Source organism: Lissotriton vulgaris, unplaced genomic scaffold (genome assembly GCF_964263255.1).
Source record: "Lissotriton vulgaris unplaced genomic scaffold, aLisVul1.2 SCAFFOLD_271, whole genome shotgun sequence".
Lineage (NCBI taxonomy): Eukaryota > Metazoa > Chordata > Amphibia > Caudata > Salamandridae > Lissotriton > Lissotriton vulgaris.
Genome location: NW_028242776.1, coordinates 24,885 through 51,383, shown reverse-complemented (window position 1 = coordinate 51,383; position 26,499 = coordinate 24,885). Strand labels below are relative to the sequence as shown.

General features: G+C 49.0%; 1 protein-coding gene across 1 annotated transcript in view; it reads left to right on the top strand.

The window, feature by feature from the left end:
* Positions 1-26,499, top strand: part of LOC147668843 (vesicle-associated membrane protein-associated protein B-like) — a 101,991-nt gene that overhangs the window by 55,115 nt on the left and 20,377 nt on the right. Inside the window, exon 2 of the mRNA XM_086948402.1 lies at positions 16,418-16,570. Coding sequence (XP_086804528.1) covers positions 16,418-16,570 — 153 coding nt within the window. The remainder of the gene's footprint in view (positions 1-16,417; positions 16,571-26,499) is intronic.

Here is a 26,499-nt window from a genome sequence, read left to right as displayed (position 1 = left end):
GGTTCGCCCTTAGATAGGAATGTGGCCAGACGCCACCGCCCGGCCCGGCGACCCATGTTTCCTGTCCACCCACCCCACCCCGAGAGCCTGGTCATCCAGGCTTTGAATTCCCAGACCGCATTCCCGTCCGTTCCGCCGGACAGGGAATCAAAGAGGTATGAGCAGTACGGAAAAAAGGTATTCTCCTCCCTTAGTCTGGGACTGCGGTCTTCCAACACCGCATGCCTCTAGGGCCGCTACACCCACTCTCTGTGGGATACGGTCGCGGAATTGCTGCCAGAGTGTCCGTTGGAGGTACGGGCCAAACTCGGCCAAGCCCTTGTGGAAGGCCGAGATGCAGCAAAATATTCTATCCGGTGTGGGCTGGATACCACCAACTCACTAAGCAGTGTGATGGCAACAACGGTGAAGATTCATTGCCACGCCTGGTTGAGGTCCGCCAACTTTTCGGCCGATGTCCAGAATACACTCATGGACATGCCGTTTGATGGCCGTCGCCTTTTTGGCGACAATGCAGACCATGCCCTTGAGCGCTTTAAGGAATCCAGGGTTACGGCCAAGTCCTTGGGCCTCTCGCCCCCCTTGCCAGCAAACAGGTTCCTTTCGTGGCCAAGGAAGGGGCGCTCCCACACGTGCTGCCAGCCACGCACCGCAGTCTAACATCCAACGCGGTGGCGGCCGTGGAAATCGCCGTGGAGGCGGTCGGGGACAACGGCGAGGCCAGTCCACACCTTCCCCCGCAGCGTCCGCTTCAAAACCCTCCTAGTCCGTGCTTACAGGCCCATGTGACACCAGTGGGGGGCAGGGTTCGCCATCACCTACTCCACTGGCGGTCCATCACTTCGGACAGGTGGGTGCTGCAAATGATCCGAAGGGGCTACTCCCTCCCCTTCGAGGCGACCCTTCCAGCCATGCCACCGCAATACCACCGCGTGTCGGGGGATCATTTGCGGCTTCTGCAGGAGGAAGTTTCGGCCCTCTTGGCCAAGGGGGCCATCGAGCGCGCTCCTGGGCCAGAAGTAGGTTGTGGTTGCTACTCCCACTACTTTCTGTTACCCAAGAAGGGCAAAGGGGGCCTACGCCCTATCTTGGACCTACGGAACGTCAACGGATTCCTCCGGAAGGAGAAGTTCAAAATGCTGACCCTGGCTCAGGTCTTAGCTGCCCTGGACCCAGGAGACTGGATGGTAGTGTTGGACTTGCAGGACGCTTATTTCCACATCCCCGTCCTGCCGGCCCACCGGAGCTACCTGCGGTAGGCACGAGCACTTTAAGTTTACCGTGCTCCCCTTCGGCCTTACCAGCGCCCCACGGGTGTTCACGAAAGTGATGGCGGTGGTCGCAGCTCATCTGCGCAGGTTTGAGGTTTCAGTCTTCCCCTACCTGGACGACTGGTTGTTGAAGGCGGGCTCGCCCCCGACAGTCGTCAGCCACCTCTAGATGAAGACAGACCTCCTGCACCAGCTGGGGTTCTCCATCAATGTGCTAAAGTTACATCTGTGCCCCTCTCAGAAGCTCCTTTTCATCGGAGGGGTTCTCAACGCAGTTTCAGGTTTACCCACCCGAACAGCGGGTTCGGGATACATAGGCTCTGATTCCGATCTTTCAGCCTTCATCCAGAGTCTCGGTCAGGTTGACACTGCGGCTTCTGGGACTGATAGCTTCCTGCATCCTTCTGGTGCATCACGCCCGTTGGCGGATGCGGGCTCAGCAGTGGGACCTGAAGTTTCAGTGGGCCCAGCATCAGGGCAACCTGTCTGACCATGTCCTGATCTCGGAGGGCACTGCGAGACAGCTGCAGTGGTGGCTCACAGACCGTGATTGGGTCAGCGGCAGATCCCTCTCCCTTCCCCAACCGGAGCACGTAGTTGTGACGGACGCGTCCCTCCAGGGCTGGGGACGCCACATGGTAGAGGCGGAGATCAGAGGACTGGTCTCCGGCGGAGTCCCGGCTCCAGATCAACCTTTTTGGAGCTGCGGGCGATTCGTCTAGCACTGAAGGCATTCCTTCCCTCTGTCCGGGGGAGTGTAGTGCAGGTGTTCACGGACAACACCACCGCCATGTGGTACTGCAACAAACCGGGCGGGGTGGGGTCGTGGACCCTCTGCCAGGAGGCTCTGCACCTTTGGCAGTGGCTTGAACATCAGGGGGTGATCCTGGTGGTTCAACACCTGGCAGGTTCTTTGAACGCCAGGGCGGACTAACTCAGCCGCCGGTGCATGATGGATCACGAATGGCGTCTGAACTCGGACGCAAGGTCTCTTTCTGCAGTGGGGAGAGCCTTGGTTAGATCTATTAGCCACAGAAGAGGACGGGCAATGTCATCAGTTCTGCACGTTGGTATTTCCAAGGCAGCACTCGCTCGGAGACGCTTTTCGTCGCGAGTGGAGTTGCTTTCTGTTGAACGCCTTTCCGCCTATACCACTTCTGCCCAGAGTGCTGAAGAAGATCAAGCACGACCGGGCACAAGTCATCCTTGTGGCTCCAGACTGGGCACAAAGGTACTGGTATCCCGAGCTACTCAGTATGTCAGTCGATCCCCCGGTTTGTCTGCCTCTTCAGGAGGACCTTCTGTCGCAGCAGCAGGGGACGGTCCTCCACCTGGACCTGTCCAGTCTCCACCTCCATGCTTGGAGATTGAGCGGCGACAGTTGAGGCCATTTGACTTGCCTCCTGAAGTCTGTAACATCATTCTGGCAGCCAGGCGTTCCTCCACAAAGTCTGTATACGCCTGCAGGTGGAACAGATTTGTGGCATGGTGCACAACAAAGGCTGTGGATCCTCACTCTGCCCCTCTTTCTGAGGTTCTTCTCTTCCTTCTTTCTCTTGCCCAGCAGGGCTCTGCTCTGGGTACTATCAAGGGCTATCTTTCTGCATTTTCAGCCTTCCTGAGGCTGCCTGATCAACCATCTTTGTTCAAGTCCCCTATTGTAAATCGATTCCTGAAAGGCATCACACACACGTTTCCACCTGTTCCCTTCGTGATGCCTCAATGGGGCTTGAACCTGGTTCTTACTTTTCTGATGTGCGCTCCCTTTGAGCCACTTCACAACTGTCCTATCCGCCTTCTTACTCTGAAGACTGCTTTCCTGGTTGCCATCACCTCTGCCAGGAGAGTGAGTAAGCTCCAGGCTCTATCCTCTAAACCTCCTTTCCTTTCTGTCCATCCGGACACGGTTGTGTTGCGGACAAAACCCTCTTTCCTGCCCAAGGTAGTCACAGCCTTCCACATAGGGCAGTCTATCACCTTGCCCGCCTTCTTTCCGCATCCCTCAAAGGAGGAAGAGCGGCTCCACCGTCTGGACCCAAAACATGCGCTTTTATTCTATTTGGATCGCACACGCCAGTTCCGGGTGGATGACCAACTCTTTGTTGGTTACATGGGTGCTAAGAAAGGACGGGCGGTGCACAAACGGACCATCTCTCGGTGGATCGTGTTGTGCATCCAAGCGTGCTACTCTTTGGCTAAAAAGGAACCTCCTGTTGGGCTGAGGGCTCATTCCACTCGTGCCACGGTGACTATTACTGCCCTGGGCCGAGGAGTCCCTTTGCAGGACATTTGTCAGGCAGCTACGTGGGCCTCGCTGCACACGTTCGCAAGACACTACTGCCTGGACAGCCAAGTCAGGAGGCATGGCTTCTTTGGCCGTTCCGTCCTCCAGGACTTACTGTTGTGATTATTGGTTCGCAGACCCTCCACTGGGGTTTGTTTGTTTGGGGATGACTGAGGTTGGTTTGGGGTCGTGGTGGGGGGCAGCTGTAAATGGTCACTTATACGGCATCCACACACAAAGTGCACTGAAACTGGTGTAACGAACTGAATGCAGACGAGACAATAGACTTTCCTGCTGAAATGTTTCGGTTAACTAGTGAATACCGTGTGGAATGCAGATGAATATGGCTGTTACGACTCTTACCAATGCGGCATAGTAAATTGTTGTCAAACTGATAAAAATTGTTTAAAAAATAAATAAAAATCAATGCCAACAATAGGAGAAATTGCACCCATAGAAATTCAAACTGCACCATCAAGCGCCATACAGGCTGTAAAGATAGCACTTGAGCTCAACCATGTGCGCCAAGAAGTTAAACTAATCAACACTTATATATCCATCTTAAACGGAAATTGAAAGCTGCATAGGAATTGATAAAAGCCACAAAAAAGATAATGGATGAAATGGACACAGATCATATCATCCTGGCAGGTAACTTCAAATTGTATCTTATTGGTTCTGGTGTAGGCGACATCCTCATGAACACCTTGGCTGCTAGGGGGTTTCCCCCTCCTGTGCTGAAAATGCTTGAATACTATACTTTCATAACAAGGTCAACTCGTCAAACGCACAGCGCAGGTAACTGCCATGACGAGCTGACCGTGTCATGAGCATGGAAGGGGTTAAAGAGCTCAATGTAGCATGGGAAGTGCCAAGACTGGGCTCCCCAAAAATAAAAAAGCCTACAAACTGCTCAAAACACCTGTTATGGCAACTTGAATATCTCAATTTAAGAATTTTGAATGGGCGTTTTCTGGAGGATAAACCACCTGTTGCAATGTTCCATTCAACAAAGCAATCCTCCCATCTGGATTACACATTTACATCACTGAATATGCTTTGTAACGTAGAAACCTTCAGGACAGGGGTTAAGGAATAGTGACCACCTGCCCCAAGAAGTGATAAGAGCCAACTCAACTCGCTCCTTAAAATTGAGCGATCTGTAGGAGCTAACATTGAAGTGGCCACTAATCTCAAGCGGCTGCGGTGTAATCCTAGCAATATTGGTGCAGTATCTCTTGCGGCAAAAACACTATATACTCAAGCAGCAGGTCTTATGATAAAAGCGGTAGATACTTGGCAAAACATTACTGCAGCCATCGCTGACAATCGCTGACAAGTTATCGAAAGGGTCCGCAGCATGGTCGAGTCAGCAAGAGGGAGCACTGACCAGGATATTACCTAGCCCAGAATCGAAAATGTTAAAACAAACCATGAATCGAACATTGAGACAGATGCGGAAACATGTACTAAACAAAGACCGGCAAATAGCTCTAAGGAAAGCGGGGGCATTAATAAAAAGAAGGAACTGGGAAAAAAAGAACCAAAGAAAACATGATTTATGGGCCAAGCTTTTCCATGTAGTCAAACAAAAAAATAGTGCATGGTTCTGGTAAATCAATGGAATAAAGAATCCAAATCACCTTGGTATAAACTCCCAACAAAACAGAGGAAGTATGGACTGGATATCTTGTTATTCACTTTAATGGTACTGCTCCTGGCAATAAGGAAAACCTTGAAGACGCAGGGGATATGGAATACAGCAGCAAAACTAATAGGATAAAAACAGGTAACGGCCAAGAATCAGATCTAAGAGCAACTTTGTCAACCTCCAGCACAGGCAAATCAGTGTCCGGTCTAAATCCACCTCCTAAAATCGAGCATCATGAATCCACACCAGCTGACATAAAGAGGCAAATAGCCAGGGGCAGACCAACAGGTGCCCCTGGTCCAAACTGCATTCCACCTATGCTGTATAAACCCGATGCAGAATTTTGGGGTGTAGCATGAACGCCGGTGTTCAAAGACATAAAGGAAACCATGACCGTACCACAGTATTGGCAAGGATCAAGAATACGCTCTGTTTTCATACAGGGCAAAAGGAAACTACCAAAGAACTATCGACTTATTGCCCTTTTAGATGTGGAGGCAAAGTACTTTGCAGGAACAATCTTGGAGGCGTTAACATCATGGGCATTCAAAAATTCCATCATCCCAATCGACCAAACAGGTTTTTGCCGGGGTCAAGGGACCATTACAAACATCATGGCATTGACCCTACTGATGAAAGCAGCAAAAGAGGCCAAATCCCCCCCTATTTCTTTGTTTCATTGATTACAAGGCCACTTTGGACCATGGTGATCGTAATAAGCTCTGGTGGAAATTGGGAAACTGGGGAGTACCAAAACTACTTCTGGATCAGTTAAAATTACTGCATACAAACAGCTGGAACACACGTTTCTAAACAAATCCAGACGACAAAAGGGTTGCGTTCTAGTGCTGCTTCTATTTAACCATTTCCTTGCAGACCTTCCAGGAGAACTTGAGTGTCCCCGTCACCCACCAAAATTGGGAAAAACTCTGCTGTCAAATTTGCTGTATGTGGATGATCGGGTGATAAGCCGGACCCCCATCGACCTCCAGCGCCTTCGGAATGCAACTCCCACCTTCTCAAAGTAACAGCCTGCAAAAAATGTTTTTTAATAGCCTAGAACATGGCAGTGAATTATCAAAAAAAGAGATCAATTGGCATCTGAAAGGTTTGGATCTGGTAACTAATTACAAATACCTAGGAGTAACTATGGACAACACGAACACGTTTAAACCCCAACTGGGCTCCTTGCGGGGGAAGGAAATTGCGACTTACCTGGCAATAAAATCAAGAGGCTAACTTCTCGATTTAATGTTTGACCCCTTGCTTCAGGTATTGCGTGCAAAATTGCACTCTCACGTAAGGGAGCGAATCTCTTCAAGGAAAGGACGCCGTATTACTGGGACAGTGATAGCAAATTCATACAGAGCAATTTTTTACTTGACTAAATATACCTCCCCAGCGCAAATATGGCTGGAATTTGGCCTCTTAAAACAAACACTGGAAAGAAGGGGAGCCTACGTTATTAGTTGGCATAAGATTTGCAGTGCGGAGGCAATGAGTGCAGCAGCTCTGTGAATGCAGGTTTGCCTATTCACTACTAAACGTTAATCTCGCACATGCTGTTCATGCTCCCTGCATGCAAATTAGTTTTTGAATGCAAAAATTACCCTGGTTGCAATCTGGCATGATGTTCTGATACCTACGGTCTGATCACTAACTTCTACTACGGTCATCTTTATTCATTGTATTTTGATTCTAAAAGTGCACTCCACCTGATCACAAAATTTTAAGCTGAATCAGGTGCATGCAGAGCATGTTGGACTTTTTCTACCTGGTTCTCTATTAATTTGAATGTGGACTTTGGCGTCTTGGAGCATTTCGATCTGCTCCTCTAACGTTTTAATTAGCCCTCATAAAGCTACTGTGTAGTTTGCACAAATGTAATTGTTTCAACTAGTGTGCATTTTAATGTCCTCCTTGTCTCCAGGGTGTAGGGCCATGGCCTCGCCCTAAACAGTCTTGGCTTTTTGCCCCACTGTATTTGGCAAATCATTTTGGCCATGTTGAATAGCATGCTTTCGGAAATGTTGTGAAAACAGAAACAAATAGTATGCGCCTTCTGACAGCTTGTACCTAACAAGCCATAACCGCAGGCATGTGTTTAAGTGGAATATAAGGTAGATGGACCATTAAAGTCATTAACTCACGTACTCAGCCGCTACTTCAACTGAAGGAAGTGCTAAAGAAAGAAATGTGTATTTAATAGTATTTGCATTCTGAGGTGATTTAAAATATGTATGGAGTCAGCTAGGGAAGGAAGCAGTAAAAAGATGGAGCAGGCTGCACAAAGGAGGCGCTTCAGGAAGAGGTAGTAGATGGGGCAAAGGGAAGTCAGGGGATGCAAAAGTGCCGGCTGCAATGTACAGCCCGTTAGTGCTATATGAAGGCAGTTTTTTTCCCTTCTGTCTGTTATTGTGAACTTGTGTGAAGTACCTGGTGCTCATGTAATATACTCCAGTACCTATGCGAGTATAAATACATTGGCTTTGCCACTGCTTGTTTGTAAGGCATTGTTTAAAAAGTCAAACATTTCAAATCACTGGTGGAAAAGCAAGCATATATCTTAATCTGGCCGTTGACCCATATACCTAAAACACATTTGCCCCTTGCAAAACCAGGTCATTTCGTGATGGATCTGCGTTTTTAGGTTTCGCCTGGCGATCCGCTGTGCAGCAGCGTTCGCGCAGGCGAAAACTTTCGTTTACAAGTATGGGGCTTTGTTCCGCCTCTCTGTTCCATTGGCGAGCTCCATAAATGGAGGCTAGCCATTGGAACAAAGATGCGTCACTCATTCCCCGAGCAGATTCGTGGGCGTTCCGGCGATTTTTACTCATCCCGCCCCTTTCAGAACGTCATGCGGCGGTGGTTTATTTTATTTTTTTGTTTAGTTTTTTTGGGGTCATTCCTCCAGGCTGACTGCCGCCGGAAGAAGTCCTTGTGAGTGCTCCCCTCCTGCTGTCCGTGTGCCTGTTCCCCCCCATTCCCGCCCCCCCTCCTGCTGTCCGTGTCTCCGGCCCCTGCCCCACTTGTAAATGCTTATTCTTTCAGTGCGCGCTACCTGGTGTCTATCGTGCGTGGGGCATGTTTACCCAGAGAGCAGCCGAGGATTACATGAACACGCTGCAAACAAACGTCTGAAGTTTGAGACTTTCCGACCTCCGCCCTTGCAAAAGCAGTCTTGAGTGAGTGTGCCCTGTCCCACTCGTCAGAGCGGATGCACCTTTGTCTGAGTGTGAGGACGTAGAGCGCACAACCATTTGTCGCCTCTAGGCGCTCGCTGGATGAAGAAAGACCGGCTGTGGAAAGGGCGCATTTTCGCGTGTCGTGTCACAGATTTCAAACTGATCGCCTCCTCACAGTACACAAGACTGCCAACTGCGTAGGAGTGAACTGCGTGAAAAAAAGCCTCAAGTCATTCGACCTTTGGAGCAGAGTGTAGCGAACAGTGTTGGGTCTTCCCAAACGGTGTCCGGTCTGCGGAAAAGAATTTTAACAAGCCGATTCTCACAGAATTGATTGCATTTCTTATGATTAACGACGAGTTTTAGGAGGACGACCTTAACATGCAGCATCTGCAAGTGACGTGATAAGTCCGCTTGTGTGGAATGTGGCGCGCTAAGACTTAACTACACATTTTTGGGGGTTATGTGCAAGAAGTTGAGTTCCTTGAGCTGTGGAGTATTGGGTCGCCTCAGTATATGATCATGCTGTTGGCTCGCGCAGAATCACGTGGTCGTACCTCCTAGCGGGCCTATCTTTCCTGTGTGCAGACAAGTTACGAAGTAAGCACTATGGAACCCGTGCCCTGCTGTCACTTCTGCAAGGTTTTAGGATTTGATTTGTAAAAGGGGGAATGTAGACTCGACTGGAGGCCTCTCAATGGTGCAACAAGATGCACTTTTTTCGGAGTTACAGCTATCAGATCCACCTAGAGCGAGACACGGGGGAGCAGCCCAGAATACAAGGAATACGATGGGTATGTGCATAATTTCACCAGATTATAGAACCTTTTGTTGGGTATTGTTCTTGTCACCCAAATGTACAATGCTTGACAAACAACAAGTTTTTTTGGTCCAAGCCCATCTCTAGACAATTCTAGTCTGATACGAGTCTATCTTGGTTATTGTTGGTGACTAGTGCGGAAGCAGAATACTTTGTAAAGTGAGCTCTTGTACGTAGGTGACCTGATGGGTTTTTCACTGCTGCTCTGTGCAGTTACAGGACTCCATTTCATACCAGTATGTGGAGCTGTATGCGTTAGTTTGACTGTAACCAACTTGTCAATAACATGACCTGATCTGTAAGGAACTAAATCAGGCAGGGGTTATGTGCCAGGCCCAGCTGCCTCGTGCCCAGCCTACGCTCAGATTGCAGAGAAAATTACCTACTCTGGTGTCCGCTCCTCACTGCTACCCTTACATCTGCTGACCTAGTACTTTTTTGTGTGTATGTGGGTATGCACACACAGATGACTATTTCTGAATCCGCTTCACTGAAAATGCAACCCACGGTGGCAAAAGGAGACGGAGGTTAAAAAGGGACAGGCTTGAATAACTACATAAAGTCGCTGTGTGTGGCTCTGTGTGTGTGTGTGGCTCTGGGTGTGTGTGTGTGTGTGTGGCGCTCTGGGTGTGTGGCGCTCTGGGTGTGTGGCGCTCTGGGTGTGTGGCGCTCTGGGTGTGTGGCGCTCTGGGTGTGTGGCGCTCTGGGTGTGTGGCGCTCTGGGTGTGTGGCGCTCTGGGTGTGTGGCGCTCTGGGTGTGTGGCGCTCTGGGTGTGTGGCGCTCTGGGTGTGTGGCGCTCTGGGTGTGTGTGTGTGTGTGGCTCTGGGTGTGGGTGTGTGTGTGGCTCTGGGTGTGTGTGTGTGGCTCTGGGTGTGTGTGTGTGTGTGTGTGGCTCTGGGTCTGGGTGTGTGTGTGTGGCTCTGGGTCTGGGTGTGTGAGTGTGGCTCTGGGTCTGGGTGTGTGTGTGGCTCTGGGTGTGTGAGTGTGGCTCTGGGTGTGTGAGTGTGGCTCTGGGTGTGTGAGTGTGGCTCTGGGTGTGTGAGTGTGGCTCTGGGTGTGTGAGTGTGGCTCTGGGTGTGTGAGTGTGGCTCTGGGTGTGTGAGTGTGGCTCTGGGTGTGTGAGTGTGGCTCTGGGTGTGTGAGTGTGGCTCTGGGTGTGTGAGTGTGGCTCTGGGTGTGTGAGTGTGGCTCTGGGTGTGTGAGTGTGGCTCTGGGTGTGTGTGTGTGGCTCTGGGTGTGTGTGTGTGGCTCTGGGTGTGTGAGTGTGGCTCTGGGTGTGTGAGTGTGGCTCTGGGTGTGTGAGTGTGGCTCTGGGTGTGTGAGTGTGGCTCTGGGTGTGTGAGTGTGGCTCTGGGTGTGTGAGTGTGGCTCTGGGTGTGTGAGTGTGGCTCTGGGTGGGTGTGTGTGTGTGTGTCTCTGGGTGTGTGTGTGTGTGTGTCTCTGGGTGTGTGTGTGTGTGTGTGTCTCTGGGTGTGTGGGTGTGTGTGTGTCTCTGGGTGTGTGGGTGTGTGTGTCTGAGTGTGTGTGTGTGTGTGTCTCTGGGTGTGTGTGTGTGTGTGTGTGTCTCTGGGTGTGTGTGTGTGTGTGTGTGTCTCTGGGTGTGTGTGTGTGTGTGTGTGTCTCTGGGTGTGTGTGTGGCTCTGTGTGTCTCTGGGTGTGTGTGTGGCTCTGTGTGTGTGTGTGGCTGGCTCTGGGGGGGGGTGTGTGGTACAATAGGTCTCACATTTGCGAGAGATTAAGCTAATGGCAATGTAAATGACAATACCATTTATCTGTTTTCAAAACCACCACATAAATACAAATTTTGTCATTTACAATGCCAATAGCTCTAACTTTTCCAAAGGCGAAACCATTGCATTGTAAATGCTTGTTGTTTCTAGGCTCGGCGGCCATCTAGGGAAATTTACCAAACCCAGACATTTCTGGGGAGTCAAGAGGTGTGGCTTGAGTGGATCCCCCAACGTTTTCTTACACAGAATCCCCTACAAACCTCCAATTTAGCTAAAAAATCTACTTTTTTTCACATTTCTGTGTGGGAAAGTTGTGAGATCGCCGGGTTGGGCCAAATTTCCTACCATCCAGCGATTTTCCTCCCCCCCCCAGGTCTCATGAACTAAATGGTACCTCACTTGTGTGGGTGGGCCAAGTACCTGCGGCAGGCAAGTGTCCAAAATGTATCGTGCCGACATCAAAATCACAAAACGACCAGGTTTTGCAAGAGGTTCTTCACCTGCGTTTCTTGTCCCGCGCGTGAAGGCCATCTAGGGAAACCTACCAAACTCACACATTTCTGAAAACTGGACATCAGGGGGAATTCAGGGAGGTATGGCTTGCGTTGATCCTCCAATCGCTTCCTACCCAGAATCTCCTGCAAACCTCAACTTTAGATAACCAAAATCCCATTTTCCTCATAATTGGGGTCATTGCGCCGGCTCAAATGTCTTAGCACCCAACTTTCCCCTTGGTCTCCCAACAAACTTGTTTAATGCAGTCTCAGCTTAAAATCTCATATTAAAGTTAAATATAGCGCTTAGAGCTCGCTGTGCTATCCCCTCAATCCTTATGTTTTTGGCCCTTGGCCCATCCACACAAGTGAGGTATCATTTTACACGGGAGACCGAGGGGAAACGCTGTGTGGTAAGTATTTTGTGCTGGCACAGTAAATGGGAGAAAAATTTGATTTTTTTTTTAAATTCAAATTTTTAGCTAAATTTGAGGTTTCCAGGGATTCTGATTAGGAAAATGTTGGAGGATCCACCCTAGTCACACCTCCCTGGACTCCTCTGGGTGTCTAATTTTCAGAAATGTTTGGGATTGGTAGATTTCCCTAGATATCTGCCGAGCGCGGGATAGAAAAAAAGCAGATTACTCCCTCGCAAAACAAGGTCTTTTTGTAATTGATAATTTTGAAGTCTCCACATTACGTTTGAGGCCTTTTCCTGTTGCAGGCACTAGGCCTACCCACACAAGTGAGGTATCGTTTTTCAGGAGACTTGGTGGAATGCTGGGTGTGTGGAAGTTCATGTTTCCCCGCAGATTTCAAAAGTTTCCATCACAAGAAATGTGAGAAAATGTCGGGTTTTTTTTGGACATTGTTTGAGGTTTACATGGGATTCTGGGTAACCGAACTTAGTGAGAGCCACACAAGTCACCCCATCCTGGATTCCCCTTGGTGCCAGTTTAGTTTAAAAAAAATGTATAGATTTGCCTATCTGCCAGCTGAGCTAGGGTCCAAAATCCAAAACTAGACAGACTGAAAAAAAAGTCCGTTTTTAATTGAAAAATGTGACGTGTCCATGTTGCATTTTGGGCCGTTTCTTGTCACAGGTCCTAGGCATACTCACTCAAGTGAGGTACAGTCTTTATGAGGAGACTTTGGGGACTTCTGGGTGGGTGGAAGTTTGTTGATCCATACAGATTCCAGAACTCTCCATCACAGAAATGTGAGGAAAATCAGTATTTTTAGCTCTAACCAGGGCAGCGCATGTGCTGTGCGACATGCTGTATTAGAGTATGTACTTTAGGCTGCGCCCACTCTCCGCTCATATTTTTCATTGGCTTGTGTCATTGTCCTTTGTTAAATGGTTGCTTCCGATTCGTTAATAGGCTTGTCCTTAGTACCACCTTGTCTTCATTTGTAACCTCCCATAAGGACTGGCCCTTTTACTTCTATTGTTACACAGTATGTATTATTTAGTCAGCAAGCACTATTTTCTTTAATGAGTTTCTCCTACTGCAGGCACAACATGATTTTCTGCAATATTCAGCGCGCCATGTGCGCTTTCAGTTACCAAGCAGCCTGGGACAATGGCGTCCTCTTCTTTGAAGTGAAATAGGTCTCGCATTTACAAGAGTTTGAGCTATTGGCATTGTAAATGACAATGCTTTCTATTTATGTGCTAATTGCATGGGGTTTTTGGGTAACCCATCCTAGTGTGAGCCACACAAGTCACCTCATCCTGGATTCCCCTGGGTGTCTAATTTTCAAAAATCTGTAGGTTTGCTAGGTTTCCCTGGGTGCCGGCTGAGATAGGGTCCTAATTCCACAGCTAGGCACATGTCAAAAAAAAGGGTCAGTTTTCACTGGAATAATGTGGTGTCCACGTGTCATTTTAGGCTGTTTCCTGTTGCAGGTACAAGGCTTACCTACAACATTGAGGTACCATTTTTATCAGGCGACTTAGGAGAAAACTTTCTGTGCATTTCTGCCTTCCAAAAGGGGCATGAGTCTTTGTCCTCCCCCTCCCAGCGGGGGTGGGATTGGGGTGTTTACTCCCGGTCTACCCCCATGTTAGGGGGTGGGGTGCCAGTGAGCCCACTGTATACCGTAGAAATTACTTTGAACCTAAAAGGGGAAATACAGCCTTTCTGATTACGTCATACAATCATAGTGACACTGTCCTATAGAATGTGTGAATTTGAAGTAATTCAAATTGCAATAGGTGGGGACAGTTTCATATTCTCTATAAAATTATTATCCACTTAAATATTTCACATGCCTAACAGTTTTAAGTCACCGCTATACGTTTACTATAGATAAAGACTCTTTCTTCCAGGCCCTATGGGCTATACTCCACTGCTTAAGAAGAAACACTACACACAGCACTGATATGTCCACAGTGGCGTTCAATCTTCGAGCCATGCTTACATCACCAAAGAGAGAGACACTGGTTCTTGGTAGCACATAACTACATTCTATGTTAATCATCAGTCTCCAAAGCCTCAAAATGTTAAGCGCAGTTCACACATGTACACTCAGTGCTGTATATGATTATGATGTTATCTACGATGTCATCAATGATCATGTCGATTGTCATTTAACATTGCATAAGAGATGTAAAATGTGATGTCCCAAGCAGTGCATAGCTGGAATGCAAGTCATGGGGGTATCTGTAACCTAGAACTAGTAAATTTCATTGTTTAAAAAAAAGTTTTAAACAATAGTTATTATACTACAAGGCCTAAATATAACGTCACTTTAACCTTTGTTTTTTTGTCAAAGGTATTTATTAGAAATGTTTAAGCGTACACATCCCAAAAGGCACAATGTATTGTCACAGGGTCCCACGCAGGGGACAAAAAAAGCCTCAAGGATTCGATAGATATGCTAAATACAGTAATCTAAGTAAATCAGCTCCGCTCACATGAAGTAGGCCAAATAAAGGATACAGCTGCTAAAAGACCCGGAGCGTAGCCTTTCAATCCAACATAGAAAAACATTCAAAGATTGAATCATTGCTGAGCAGTTAGACAGGACATTCTGAGACTCAGCAAAATTCTGTGACATCTCCTTCATCAAATGGTGCCTCTGGGGTACTGCAAAGAGGATAGACCTAGCATAGCTAAACTAGTCCCAACGTGGCACATGTGTCTATGGGACAGTAAAAGAAACAAAAAACAACCCTCCCCTTACCTACCCCCCACCCCCTGTGGTGGCGGCAATCTACACATAACCGGGATGTTAGGTGACACTGGCACAACGATCAAAATTGGAATAGATGAAGTGCTCTGATGGTAGAGGGGCGCACTGCAGATGGGAGGCCGCGAGAAAGAAAGGTAGCCAGGGGACCCCATTTAAATTCAAAATTCTTGTAATCATCTCTAAAGATGTCGGCCATACGCTACAGGCTAACCTTTGTTTTTTCAGTGAATTTCTAAGGGCCTATTACTTAAAGTTAGCTATTACCATACATAGCTGTAGCGTCACTTTAATATTTGGTGTTTTTTTTTCATTGAATTACTGGGATTTTATTTAGCACGTATGCCCTTCATGGGCATACGTTTTGACTTTGTGCTGCATGGGGTTGGCATACAAAAAGGCCCTCCACTGAACCCAGTTTGGTCAGGCAGTGCCCTATTGCAGGTCAACCCACCCACAGTCAAACCACCATCGCTTTCCTCACTCATGGATAACCACCATGCATTTAGTTTTTTGTTTTTTTGTTGCTGTCCTGCGATGTTCCTGTGGTACCTCACGAGGCCTTATTGGGTCCTACTGGAGTACTGAGGCCGAACAGCACAATTTAGTTTGGCACCAGGGACGTACAAGGGCCAGGATTTCAGGGCACAGTGCCCAGTGTCCTGTAATGACAGCCACACATTTCTTTGGAGGATGTGGCTAGCCTATACGATTACTTGGTACGAGTCCTGCAGGATTGTGATGGACAAAGGGGAAAATAAATCTTTCAGCCAAGCAAAATGTGGTCTTGTTAATTTTGCTGTTCTACAGGACTCTGGCTTGACCACCTGTCGAGATATCACCAACTTTTGAACCTTAATTTCTCAAAAGCCACTAAACGGATTTACGCCAAATCACAAAAATCACTTTCTGAATGAAGATCAAGCTGTCTTCCACATTTGCTGTAATTCTGATCAGTTTTTTCCTAAAACGCATCCTAATTTACTATGGAAGGTTGCAGGGGGAAAATGTGTTTTGGGATCTCGCCCTTTTGTATCGGTTTTCCCGATTAATAACACATGTCTAACTCTTTAATAGGAGGCCAGTAAATTCTTAGTTCCGTTCGATGCTCAGAGTTCAACTTTCATGAGATGCTATACGAAATACAATCCTCAAAATGTGTAGTTGGGTATTTATTCTCCACCAATCCCTTGTTGCATGGGCTGAACTTAAGTATTGGTTATCACACTTAGGGCCTTTCTTCATATTTCGAGCCTGACCATGTTGGTTGATATAGTCGATGAGAGTTCACAAAGCTCTTGCACATTTGATTGTGATAGTCTGAAAACAGCTAGTAGATGCATACAGTAAAAGAGAATGTGTAAAGAGCCTTTAGGTAGAGTCTTCGTTTGGCCCACTCACCAGATCATGGAGGTTGAAGTTTAGAGTAGCCAAGGCAAAACCATTCCGCACACACTTAAAATTTTGAATGAGTGTTTCACCTCCTCTTCCTTCATTCAACAATTAAGTGTATTGTTAGGATCCTTTGTGGTTGCTTGTAATCCGCTGCAGATGCCCACAGTGCATGCTGGTATGAGAGCTTTGCAGACTGTCATTAACCTCTGCAAATAAGTAAAAAATAACTACAGGCATTGAAGTGTCTGTTCATGGGAAGGTGGTGGGTGTTGCCTTTCTGTGAGGTAACTGAATGAGTACATTTAAGGAGTTGTTAATGTATTACTATTTTCGAGCATATCGGAACTTGTTAAGCTTTAAAACATGGCAATTGTTTTTTTGTTTATTATAGGTCCGTTTACAGATGTTGTCACCACAACCTTGAAGCTCACAAACCCTCTTGACACAAATGTATGTTTTAAAGTGAAGACTACAGCTCCTCGCAGGTACTGTGTTCGGCCGAACAGTGGCATAATCGATGGAGGAGCCTCTGTCAATGTATCAGGTAAGCCTCCAAGCCTTCACACAGTTGGTATATTACAGACAGCAGTGATGTTAACATACATCTGGATCTGGCCCATGTGAATCTGCATGTCCAGAAAAGCTACCATTTGCCTAATCTTTTCATCTCGGATTTGTTAAAGCACCACGAACTAGAGGCTTGCCTTAGTTTTCCTTTTTATCTTTGTTGTCTATCCACGATCTTTCAAGTGAAATACCTGTTTCCACAACATAAGCTCAACAATTGTTTTTTACTGCACAGTATTGTGATTTTGAAAGACCTGAATGCAGACCATTTCATTAGCCTTCTTCCTTTAAGTGACCAAGAGATAAGGGAACATAAGCACAGACTAAAGTCGCACAAAAAGCAGTTTCTTGACTGGAAGAGAGAAAGCAGAGATTGCAGTCATACATTTGACTTCCTGTTATTCCCAATAAAGTCAGTTTTTTCCTGCCCCTCAAAGTTTAAAGTTAAGATCATCATGTTATAAGAGGGCACAGTATGGGGTTAATGGAAAATAGACTTAACACATTTTAACCCCTTCCATGCTGGGCCGTTTCCGCCGCTGTGCGGTAAACAAAAGAACAGGGCGGGGCCGTGACGAACCCCAGCCGTCATCAGCACACGAGCGCCGCAGAGCGTGAAGGCTGGGGTTCGTCACCAGCATGGAAGGGGTTAAGGGTTCTATCCATTTAAAATACATGTTGTTCGAGTCTTACATTGATGAATACTGCAATGAACATGGCTGCCTGCCTTGGAAGCATTTATTGCAACTTTATTGCAGTAACAACTAAAATGAATACGTGAGTTCCTCAGAAGGCCTACAAAGTATGCCACCACTGTTTGGCCCCTCATTATAATGGGCTCAGCTAGTGACTGTCAAGCAAATTGATTTGCTGAAGTGCAGGCATTCAGTTCGATTCTGTTGCTTCGGTAAGACCGCTATGTCTTCTCCAGAGCTTACCTGTTCTATGAGCCCTTAAATGCTGATCTTCTGGATCCCTCAATTGGATTTTGGAGGTTTTGTGTTGAAAGTAATATCTGTTATTTTTGTATTTATTTTCTTTTTTTTTGTAAAGAAGTGCAATTGAAGGTGGTTTTTTTTTTTTTGGTATAATTTTTATTTTATTAAAGAAAAAGAACTTGGATACAAGGCAATAAGACCATACATTCGGAACTGTGTTCAAGAAGGAGTGTAACTGCAGTACAGTATAATATAAACATCATTACTGCAAGGGGGTGGCCAGTGAGGAGACAAAATCAGTAATCATAAAAGCTGCACAAGACTTGGAACGCCGGATCAGGGGGAAAGGGAAACCTCTGGGGTCTCCACGAATGGAGGCGTACATACATTCCCACGGTAGGAGTTCCACTGGCTCCAAATTTTATTCCATTTCCTGGGTCTACCCCGTGCCACATACACCGTCTTCTCCCTAAACATACACCAGTCCATGTTCTCCTTCCATGCCAAAACCGTGGGCGGCCGCTGGGAGCCCCACAACTGCGCGATATCTCTTACCAATCCTATTCCCAAGGGTCGCCCACTGCGTCTGTGCCACATCATAGTCATTTGGTTCCCATACATTCAACAGGCAACGCCTGGCTTCGGGCAATAATGCCACACCCGTGACTCTTTCCATCACAGCATGTACACGATTCCAGAACACCACCACCTCCGGACACTCCCAAATTATATGAAGGAAGGTTCCAACCAGTCCACAACCACGCCTACATAACACATCCACCTAATAACCCATATGAATCAAGCGCGGGCCAGTTACATATATCCGGTGTAGGATTTTAAGTTGAACGAGTCGGAGACTGGAAGCAATCGCGACCTCCTTAGGCGAGGATAGCGCCGACTGCCTCTCCTAGTCATCCAACTCTAAACCATCGCTGGTCCAAACCTCCCTGAGCCGCACCAACCGATCAGTTCGATTATTGATCAATTTCTTATATATCAAAGAAATAGTGCTGTCGGGCACGTATCCGTCAAGCACCCATTCGTCTAGTGGGGAGGATTCGGGGATGTCGGTACCCTCAGGAAAAACCGAACTCAATGCATGGGCAATCTGTGCATAACGGAAGAATTCCCTATCACTCAGCTCATACTCTACCTTCAGTGCCTCGAAGGTCTTGACTTTACCCTTGACCCACAGATCACTCACCCTACTAATACCAATCATATCCCACTTTTCAAATCCTTTCGTCTTACACAGGCAACCCAGTCTTTCAGACGCGGAAAGCGGAGTCGCGTGGGTCAATCGATCCCTCCATCCCGTTGCCGCATTCGCATCATGCCACACTTGTACCTCTATCTTGGTGGGTCCCGAAAGTTCCCTTCCCGCTTCTTTAGAATTAAGGGCCCTGTTATAGTCCCCACCCGGTAACAAGTACTTATCCATCTCGAATGCAGGGTTAGAGGCTGGTCCATACATTCCATGGTTAATCGCTCCCAACTGTGAGGCCCAATAATATCGCCTGATATCTGGAAGTGCTATACCTCCGTCATACCAGGAAAGTGTGAGCTTGGCGAGGGCAATACGCGAGCGTCCATCCCAGATAAATTTTCTCTGCAGACTTTCCACCCCCCGAAAATAACTCGCCGGAACAACATCAAACTTATTCTGGAGCGCGTATAGAAATCGCGGTAAGGACATTATTTTAAAAAGAGCTGCGCGCCCAAGTGGTGAAAGCGGTAGCCTGAGCCAACCCGCCAAGTCCGATTTTAACCTCTGAAGAGGAGGAAGCAGATTATGATCGTAACGAGCCACAGGATCTAAAGTTATGAAAATCTCCAAGTACTTAAATCCCATCTGCGACACCTGGATGGGACATCCGCGCGGTAGTGGGGGGGTATCACCCGAAAGCACATACACACAGGACTTGGTCCAATTGATCACAAGGCCGGAGTTCCTTCCAAACGAGGTGAGAACATCAAACAATACAATCAACGACTTACGAGGGGACGTGAGGTACAACCAAATATCATCTGCATAAAGCGATATACGATCCTCGAACTCCGGGGTCCACTGAATACCCTTCATCGAAGGCTCCCATCGGAGCCAGGCAGCCAGAAGCTCCAGGGCAAGGGCGAAAAGAAATGGGGACAACGGACAGCCCTGCTGCTTACCCCTCCCAAGCACAAAAGGCTTAGACACTCAACCATTCACTACCACCTGCGCCAATGGGTCCTCCTAAAAAAGTTTCACCCAGCCGATGAAACCGGGACCGAAACCAAATTTCGCAAGAGCGGGCCAGAGGTACGGCCACTCCACCGTATCAAAGGCCATTGTAGCGTCCAAGGAAGCCAAAATGGCCGGCTCACGCAGCGACGCCGCCCTCGCGAGAACTCCATGCAAGCGCCTCAGGTTAAGTGCTGTATTGCGGTGTGGGGTTAAACCGGACTGATCGGGTGAATCAAGTCACTAATTACTTTTATCAAGCGATTTGCCAGCAACTTAGCGAGAATCTTTGGTTCGGCGTTTAAGAGCGAAATGGGCCTGTAGGACGCACAGCGATCCCGCGTTTTCCCCTCCTTGTGGATCACAACGATGGTAGCAAGACGCTGATCACAAGGAAGGGAGCCGATGTCTTGCGACTCTAGAAACCTATCACGGAGCTACGGCGCCATTTTGTCAGGGCGCAACTTGTAGAGTTCGATGGAAGACCATTAGGGCCCATGGCTTTGCCCGAGCGCACAGAGTGAATAGCGAGGGCCACCTCATCAGCTGAGATTGCAACTTCCATTAGGTCCCTATTTAAATCAGACAGGCGAGGCAATGCAATGTCACGCAGCAACAGGTGGGAGTCTTCCTCCGGTCTATTGGAGACTGGGGAATACACATTCCGGAAATGTTCCGCGAAACACTCAACAATCTCAGTCGGGTCAGTCACACACACTCCATCAGGTTTCTCAATCGCAGGCACCACACGACTCGCCCTCTCCTTTTTATCCAGCCAAGCAATCCGCTTCCCTGCCTTATCTCCCACATCATACAGTCTGCCCTGCTGCTCTCTACTCATGACTTTAGCGGCATCCGTGACTAGGGCCCTATAATCAAGTGGTTTGAGGCTAAGGGCATGAAGCTTGTCACGAGTCACATGTAGTTCCAAATCCCTTTCTAGTACAGTTATTTCAGTCTCTAAACGGACCACCTCCTCATTTTTACTTTTCTTGGCTCCAGCGATTAACAATAATGCCTGTCCTCGGATGACTGTCTTAAATGCCTCCCACAGTGACACAGAAGAGGACACAGATCCCTCGTTCTCAGCAAAGTACTGATCCAAGGACTTAATCAACTCCGCACGTGTTTTGGGGTTGTGAAGATACCAGGGATTGATCGGGGCAACTCGTCCCTCGGCACCCATACTAGTGCCGATCTGGAGCCACAGTGGGGAGTGATCTGATATACCCCGGGCCAGATGCCTAATTTCCCTGACAGAGGAGGCCTGTGCCGCCGGCATCAAAACATAATCCAGTCTGGAGAGACTGCCATGGGCACCAGAGTGGAAGGTGTATTGTACCTGTCCCGGATGCATCAACCTCCAACAATCTACCAAACCCAGTGTCTCCAAAAACCCACTTAACCAAGACTGTGACCTAGGGAGTACTCTGGGGGGGGGGGGGGGGGGGGGGGGGGGGGCGGGTAGCGATCTACACTACCGGAGACAACCAAATTGAAATCTCTGCCCATAACCACGATACCATCCAGAAGCCCCAGTACCACACGCCCAAGATCAGCAAAAGTCTAGGTCTGTGGACCAGGCGGGACATATACAGAGATCAGCGAGACAGTCCTTCCCTCCCACCTCCCTGTGAGAGCAGCGTAGCGCCCCCCCTGTGATTAAGGATCATGTTGTCTATTTCCAAGGGAAGAGAGAGTTCTTGACTAGGATGCCTGCGCCCCTTGAACCAGTAGTGAATCCAGAGTGTGCAGCGAGACGATATCCTCGCCGATTCATAACGTGACAAGAGTTTCCAATCAAGTGCAACTCCTGCAACAACACAACGTCAGGGGAGAGGCGTCTCAGCAGTTGCAACACTACTCCCCGCTTTATCCTATCCCCCAACCCATTGACATTCCAACACAGTAGTTTCAACTCACTACCCCCATGCCGGAAATGAATGCAGAATCCACCCCATAGCGAACACAGCACCCAGATTCAAAAATAAAACAATACATTGCCTTGAGAGAAAATAAAACATACCCAAACTCCCCCCTCCAACCCCCAACATGGGCTCGTTACAATACCCCCCACCCTGCACCCCTGCGTTAGACTCAAAAGCCACCCCAACTTGCAGTGTGCCTGTCACCTTAACATTAAACTAGTCTACAAAAAGAAACCCAGAGGAGGAAAGAGTCCCACTCCCTCTGCCGCCACCCTCTGGTTTGCCCCCGTAAATCACATAAGTATGAAAGACGTCAAACCAAGCTGTATGTTATGTTAATTGTTCGGAAATCAGTCACCACATTGTTATTCTTGCTCCGGCCCGCCACCCTCCGCTCGAGTGTTCCGTTCGATCGCTCCGCATTGGTAATGTATCCAGCCAGTCATTCACTCCCCTCGGGACGATCAAAGAAAAACGTCCGGTCCTCGTATTCGACACGGAGCCTGGTTGGAAATAGCATGGCGTATTTCAAGCACATGTCACTCAACCGTCGCTTCACTCCCTGAAACCCCATCTTCTGCCTCTGAACGAACTGGGTAAAGTCTGGGTAGAACTCACCGTTGTCTTTTCAAACTTCACTATTGCGTCTGGCCCCATTTTCAAAATCCTCAAGTCGACGAGCCATGAGATCATTGGAGGATTGCAGATTTCCGACCTCTGTAAGTCGGACACATCGGTCGTGAGCCTGGAGGTCTTCAGATCTAAGGATTTGACCTGCTCATTAGACTTTGATAAGTCTGTTCTAATCAAATTGACGTCAATGGCCACGGTGTTGAGCTTAAGGGCGAGAGCCTCATATTGCTGGCCAATGGAAGTCTTAATACCAGCAATGGCGCCCATGACATCCTGTAGAGTCAAATCGATCGACGCAGCCAGGTCTTCCTTTGCCTCTTCCAGGGTCTTATTCGTACCACCGGGGGACCCCTTGGGATGGGTATATCGATCCATGACATTCGTTTGGATGATTCTACCCCGAAGAGGTGTCTTGGTTTTTCACTTCTCGTTGTCGGGCCTGCCCGCCATGTTCGGCAATGTGTCCCTGGGGGGCCTGTGAGACCGGGTGAAAATGGCCCTTCGCGGTCAAACCCGGAGTCTTCAAAAGCAGGCACCAGCAACTCAGCACACAAACACTTGCGACCGTTGGCACACAGTAGATTCACATAGTTCGACTAGACCTCGGGCAACCAGATCGATCTTAAGCTAGGATAAGGCCAAAGACTCAAAAGCCAAACCGAAAGTGAACTCCTAGGCAATGAGCAGAGCCCCGCGGCCGTTGTTGTTCAACTCCTGCCTGGGCGTCTCAACGACTCGAGCCCCAGACGGCGCCATGGGGTGGGCCTCAAAAGTTCAGGATGTCGTAGTGGCGGTTCCCGAAGTCAGATATCAATTTTTGAAAGCAGCTAGTCTATCAGCTGAGTTTCATCTCCTATAACCCGTCTTCGTAATCAGAATTTCGTTCAGGATAGATGCGGAAGGCGGCGAGGGTCCCGGGAGCCCTGTGCTCACGCGGCCATCTCGGATGCGCGTGAAGCTACTCCCCTGAAGGTTGTTTTTAACTCCGTATAAGCTTCCCTGCAATTGCCATATAACCCATCTTAAGCTGCTCAGTATCAGATTTCAACAAAAAAAACTTGCGTCATCGGATCAAAAATTAAAAACATTATCTGGTGCTGTGAAATATCGGAAACAATTTGCTAAAAGTAACTGGAAATAATTCTGTGACTGATTATTGCATTTAATGTTAGACGTACTAATAGTGGTAATACTTGTTTTCACAAATTAGGGAAAATAGTAATATCTGAAAGAGACATGTTAATCCCCAGGCGTCAGGCTGGATCCGGAAAGTTTCGTCAGCAGTACCCCTGTGCGTCGGTAGGTGTCGTCATACGGCTCCGCGTACGTCGTTGGGTTCGTAGTCGGCGAGATGACGTTGCTGGAGCTACTTAGACTCGCCCACACACACCGACGTCAGTCCTTTCTTTTTCCGCGCCAGAAAGCGCAGATTCGGAGGGAGCGGTACCCCCAGTCATTTTTTGATTGAGCTTTTTGGGACTTTTGTCTCTGTTTTTTGAGTACTTATTCTCCAGGTGCATTGGGATACCCGGTTTTAAGTGTTGCGCGGCCTGTCCCCGCACAATGTTTGTGACAGACCCACACCGTGAGTGTCTCTACCGCCCGGGGTGCGGCTACGACTCCGAGTTGTGCCCCCACTGCCGGGCCATGGCTCCGAAAACTTTGCGGGAGCGGTCCCGAAAGTGGCTAGAGGCCCGGGAGTCTGCTCCGCTCTGTTTCAGGTCCTGTGGGAGGTCGAGGGACTGGCCGCGGAGCCATCACCACCATTTGAAGTCTTCGCACTCTGAGTCAGGTAAGGAGAAGCACAAGAAGTCAAAGAAGCGGCATCGCAGAATCGCTGAGGGTGCAGGTGCCGCCCCCTCCCCTTTGCTCCGGCAGAGCAGTGCAGTTGCAGATGGCCTACCCGCCCTTCCCAGATCCATAGGCGACTCCAGCCCAGCTGCAGGACTTCCTTTTAGCCATTCCAAGTGTCTTCGGACCATCTTGCCCTGCCAGTGCGCCTTCGGACCCCGCGGACCCGACTAGGGGTCCTCATTCTTCGACGTCGCTGGCTCCGACCCAGTCGTCGTCGACTTCGGTCTCGACACCCCGACCCCCATGAATCCAGGCATGGATCCCCGTCTATGTCGGTTGGCCAGGTATGACCTCCACCGACATCGAAGGCGCCGGCCGCAGTCCCGGCGCACGCCGTCCCCGGCTTCCTCCCAGACGCGGAGACTGTGCCGGAAGGGTGTCGACCGACACAGATTCCGCCGCCGATGGGGAATTTCTTCCCCTTTCTTCTCCCACCTCCTTATGTTCCACCTGTTAGGCAGGCTGTGGAGGAAGGGGATGACTGGGAGGGGTCTGAGGACCCTCTTGCAGCACAATGCGAGTTAGACCCAGACTGGGATGAGGATCTGGGAGATGCAGGTGACCAGGATTATACTCCGGAACCTGGCGCACTGTCACCTTCTACTGTGGCTACGGAGGGTGGTGGTTCCTATTCTATGGTGTTGCGTAGGGCGGCCGATTCTCCATCTCGAGCTTCCTACTGTGGCAGTCAGGACTAACCTCCTGACGGAGGTGCTTCAGCCGGCGTCTTCTTCGACAGAGCCGCTGCTGCCCTTTAATGATGCGCTCTCGGACGTACTTTTGGGCACCTGGTCCAGGCCAGATACAGGGGCTCCTGTGGATAAGAATGTGGCCCGACTCCATCTTTCGGCCCCAGGCGACCCTGTTTTCCTCTCCCAACACCCTACCCCTGAGTGCTTGGTTGTCCAAGCCTCTGCGTCGCCGAGCGCGTTTCCTTCCGCACCACCGGACAGGGAATCCAAACCTGGAGCAGTTCGGGGTGAAGATTTTTTCTTCCGCCCGTTCAGGACTGCGGTCTGTGAACACCACATGTCTCTTGGGCCGTTATTCCCATTCTGTGTGGGATACGGTTGCGCAAGTGCTGCTTCAGTGTCCGGTGGAGGCTCAGACCGAACTATCTCAAGCTATTGAGGAAGGTAGGGGCGCAGCCAAGTTCAAGATCTGGCTCGCTGGGCTACCGCTGGGCTACCGCGCCTGGCTGAGAACGACTGGCTTTTCTGGTGATGTCCAGAACACATTGATGGACGTGCCCTTTGATGGCACTCGCCTGTTTGGCGATAAGGCGGATTGCGCGATGGAGCGTTTTAAGGACTCACGGGCTACGGCCAAGTCCTTAGGCCTTTTGGCCACACAAACACTCCTTCCACCTCCTGCTTTTCGCTCCTTTCGTAATCAAGAAAGGGGCGCCCCAGCCCGTTTGTTTCAGAGCCACAGGCGTGTGCAGCAACAGTCTCAGCGCAGCCGTGGACGTGGGACCCGCAGACCCTGGTCACGGGGGCCAGCTTGCGTGTCAGTCCACCACCACTCCACCTGCTGCCACTGCCTCAAAACCTTCCTAGTCCGGTGTTTTAGGCCCACCAGACACCAGTGGGTGGCAGGAATCGCCATCACCTCCGGCGCACCATCACATTGGACGGGTGGGTTCTGCGAATTGTCTGAAGAGGTTACTCCCTCCCCTTCGAGACTAGCCCCCAGCCATGCCACCACAGTATCACAGCCTGTCGGGTGATCACTTGGCACTTCTCCAGCAGGAAGTTACGATCCTCTTGGCCAAGAGGGCCATCGAGCGCGTTCCAATGTCAGAAGTTGGTTGTGGTTGTTACTCCCACTACTTCTTGGTTCCAAAGAAGGACAAAGACCTGCGTCCCATCTTAGACCTTCGGAACGTCAATCGCTTTCTCCGGAAGGAGCAGTTCAAGATGCTCACACTTGCTCAGGTCTTGTTGGCCCTCGACCCGCAAGACTGGATGGTATTGTTGGACCTGCAGGACGCTTATTTTCATATCTCTGTCATGCCGGCTCACTGGCGTTACCTACGATTCACAGTAGAGCAGGAGCATTTTCAGTTCACTGTGCTCCCCTTTGTCATTACCAGTACCCCTCGAGTGTTCACGAAAGTGATGGCGGTGGTAGCAGCTCATCTGTGTAGATCAGGGGTTTCAGTCTTCCCCTATCTCGACGACTGGTTGTTGAAGGTGGGCTCACCCCAAACAGTCATCTCCCACCTCCAGATTACGGCCGACCTCCTGCATATGCTGGAGTTCTCCATTAATGTTCCAAAGTTCGACCTGATTCCCTATCAGAACCTTAATCAATATAACGATACCTAGGC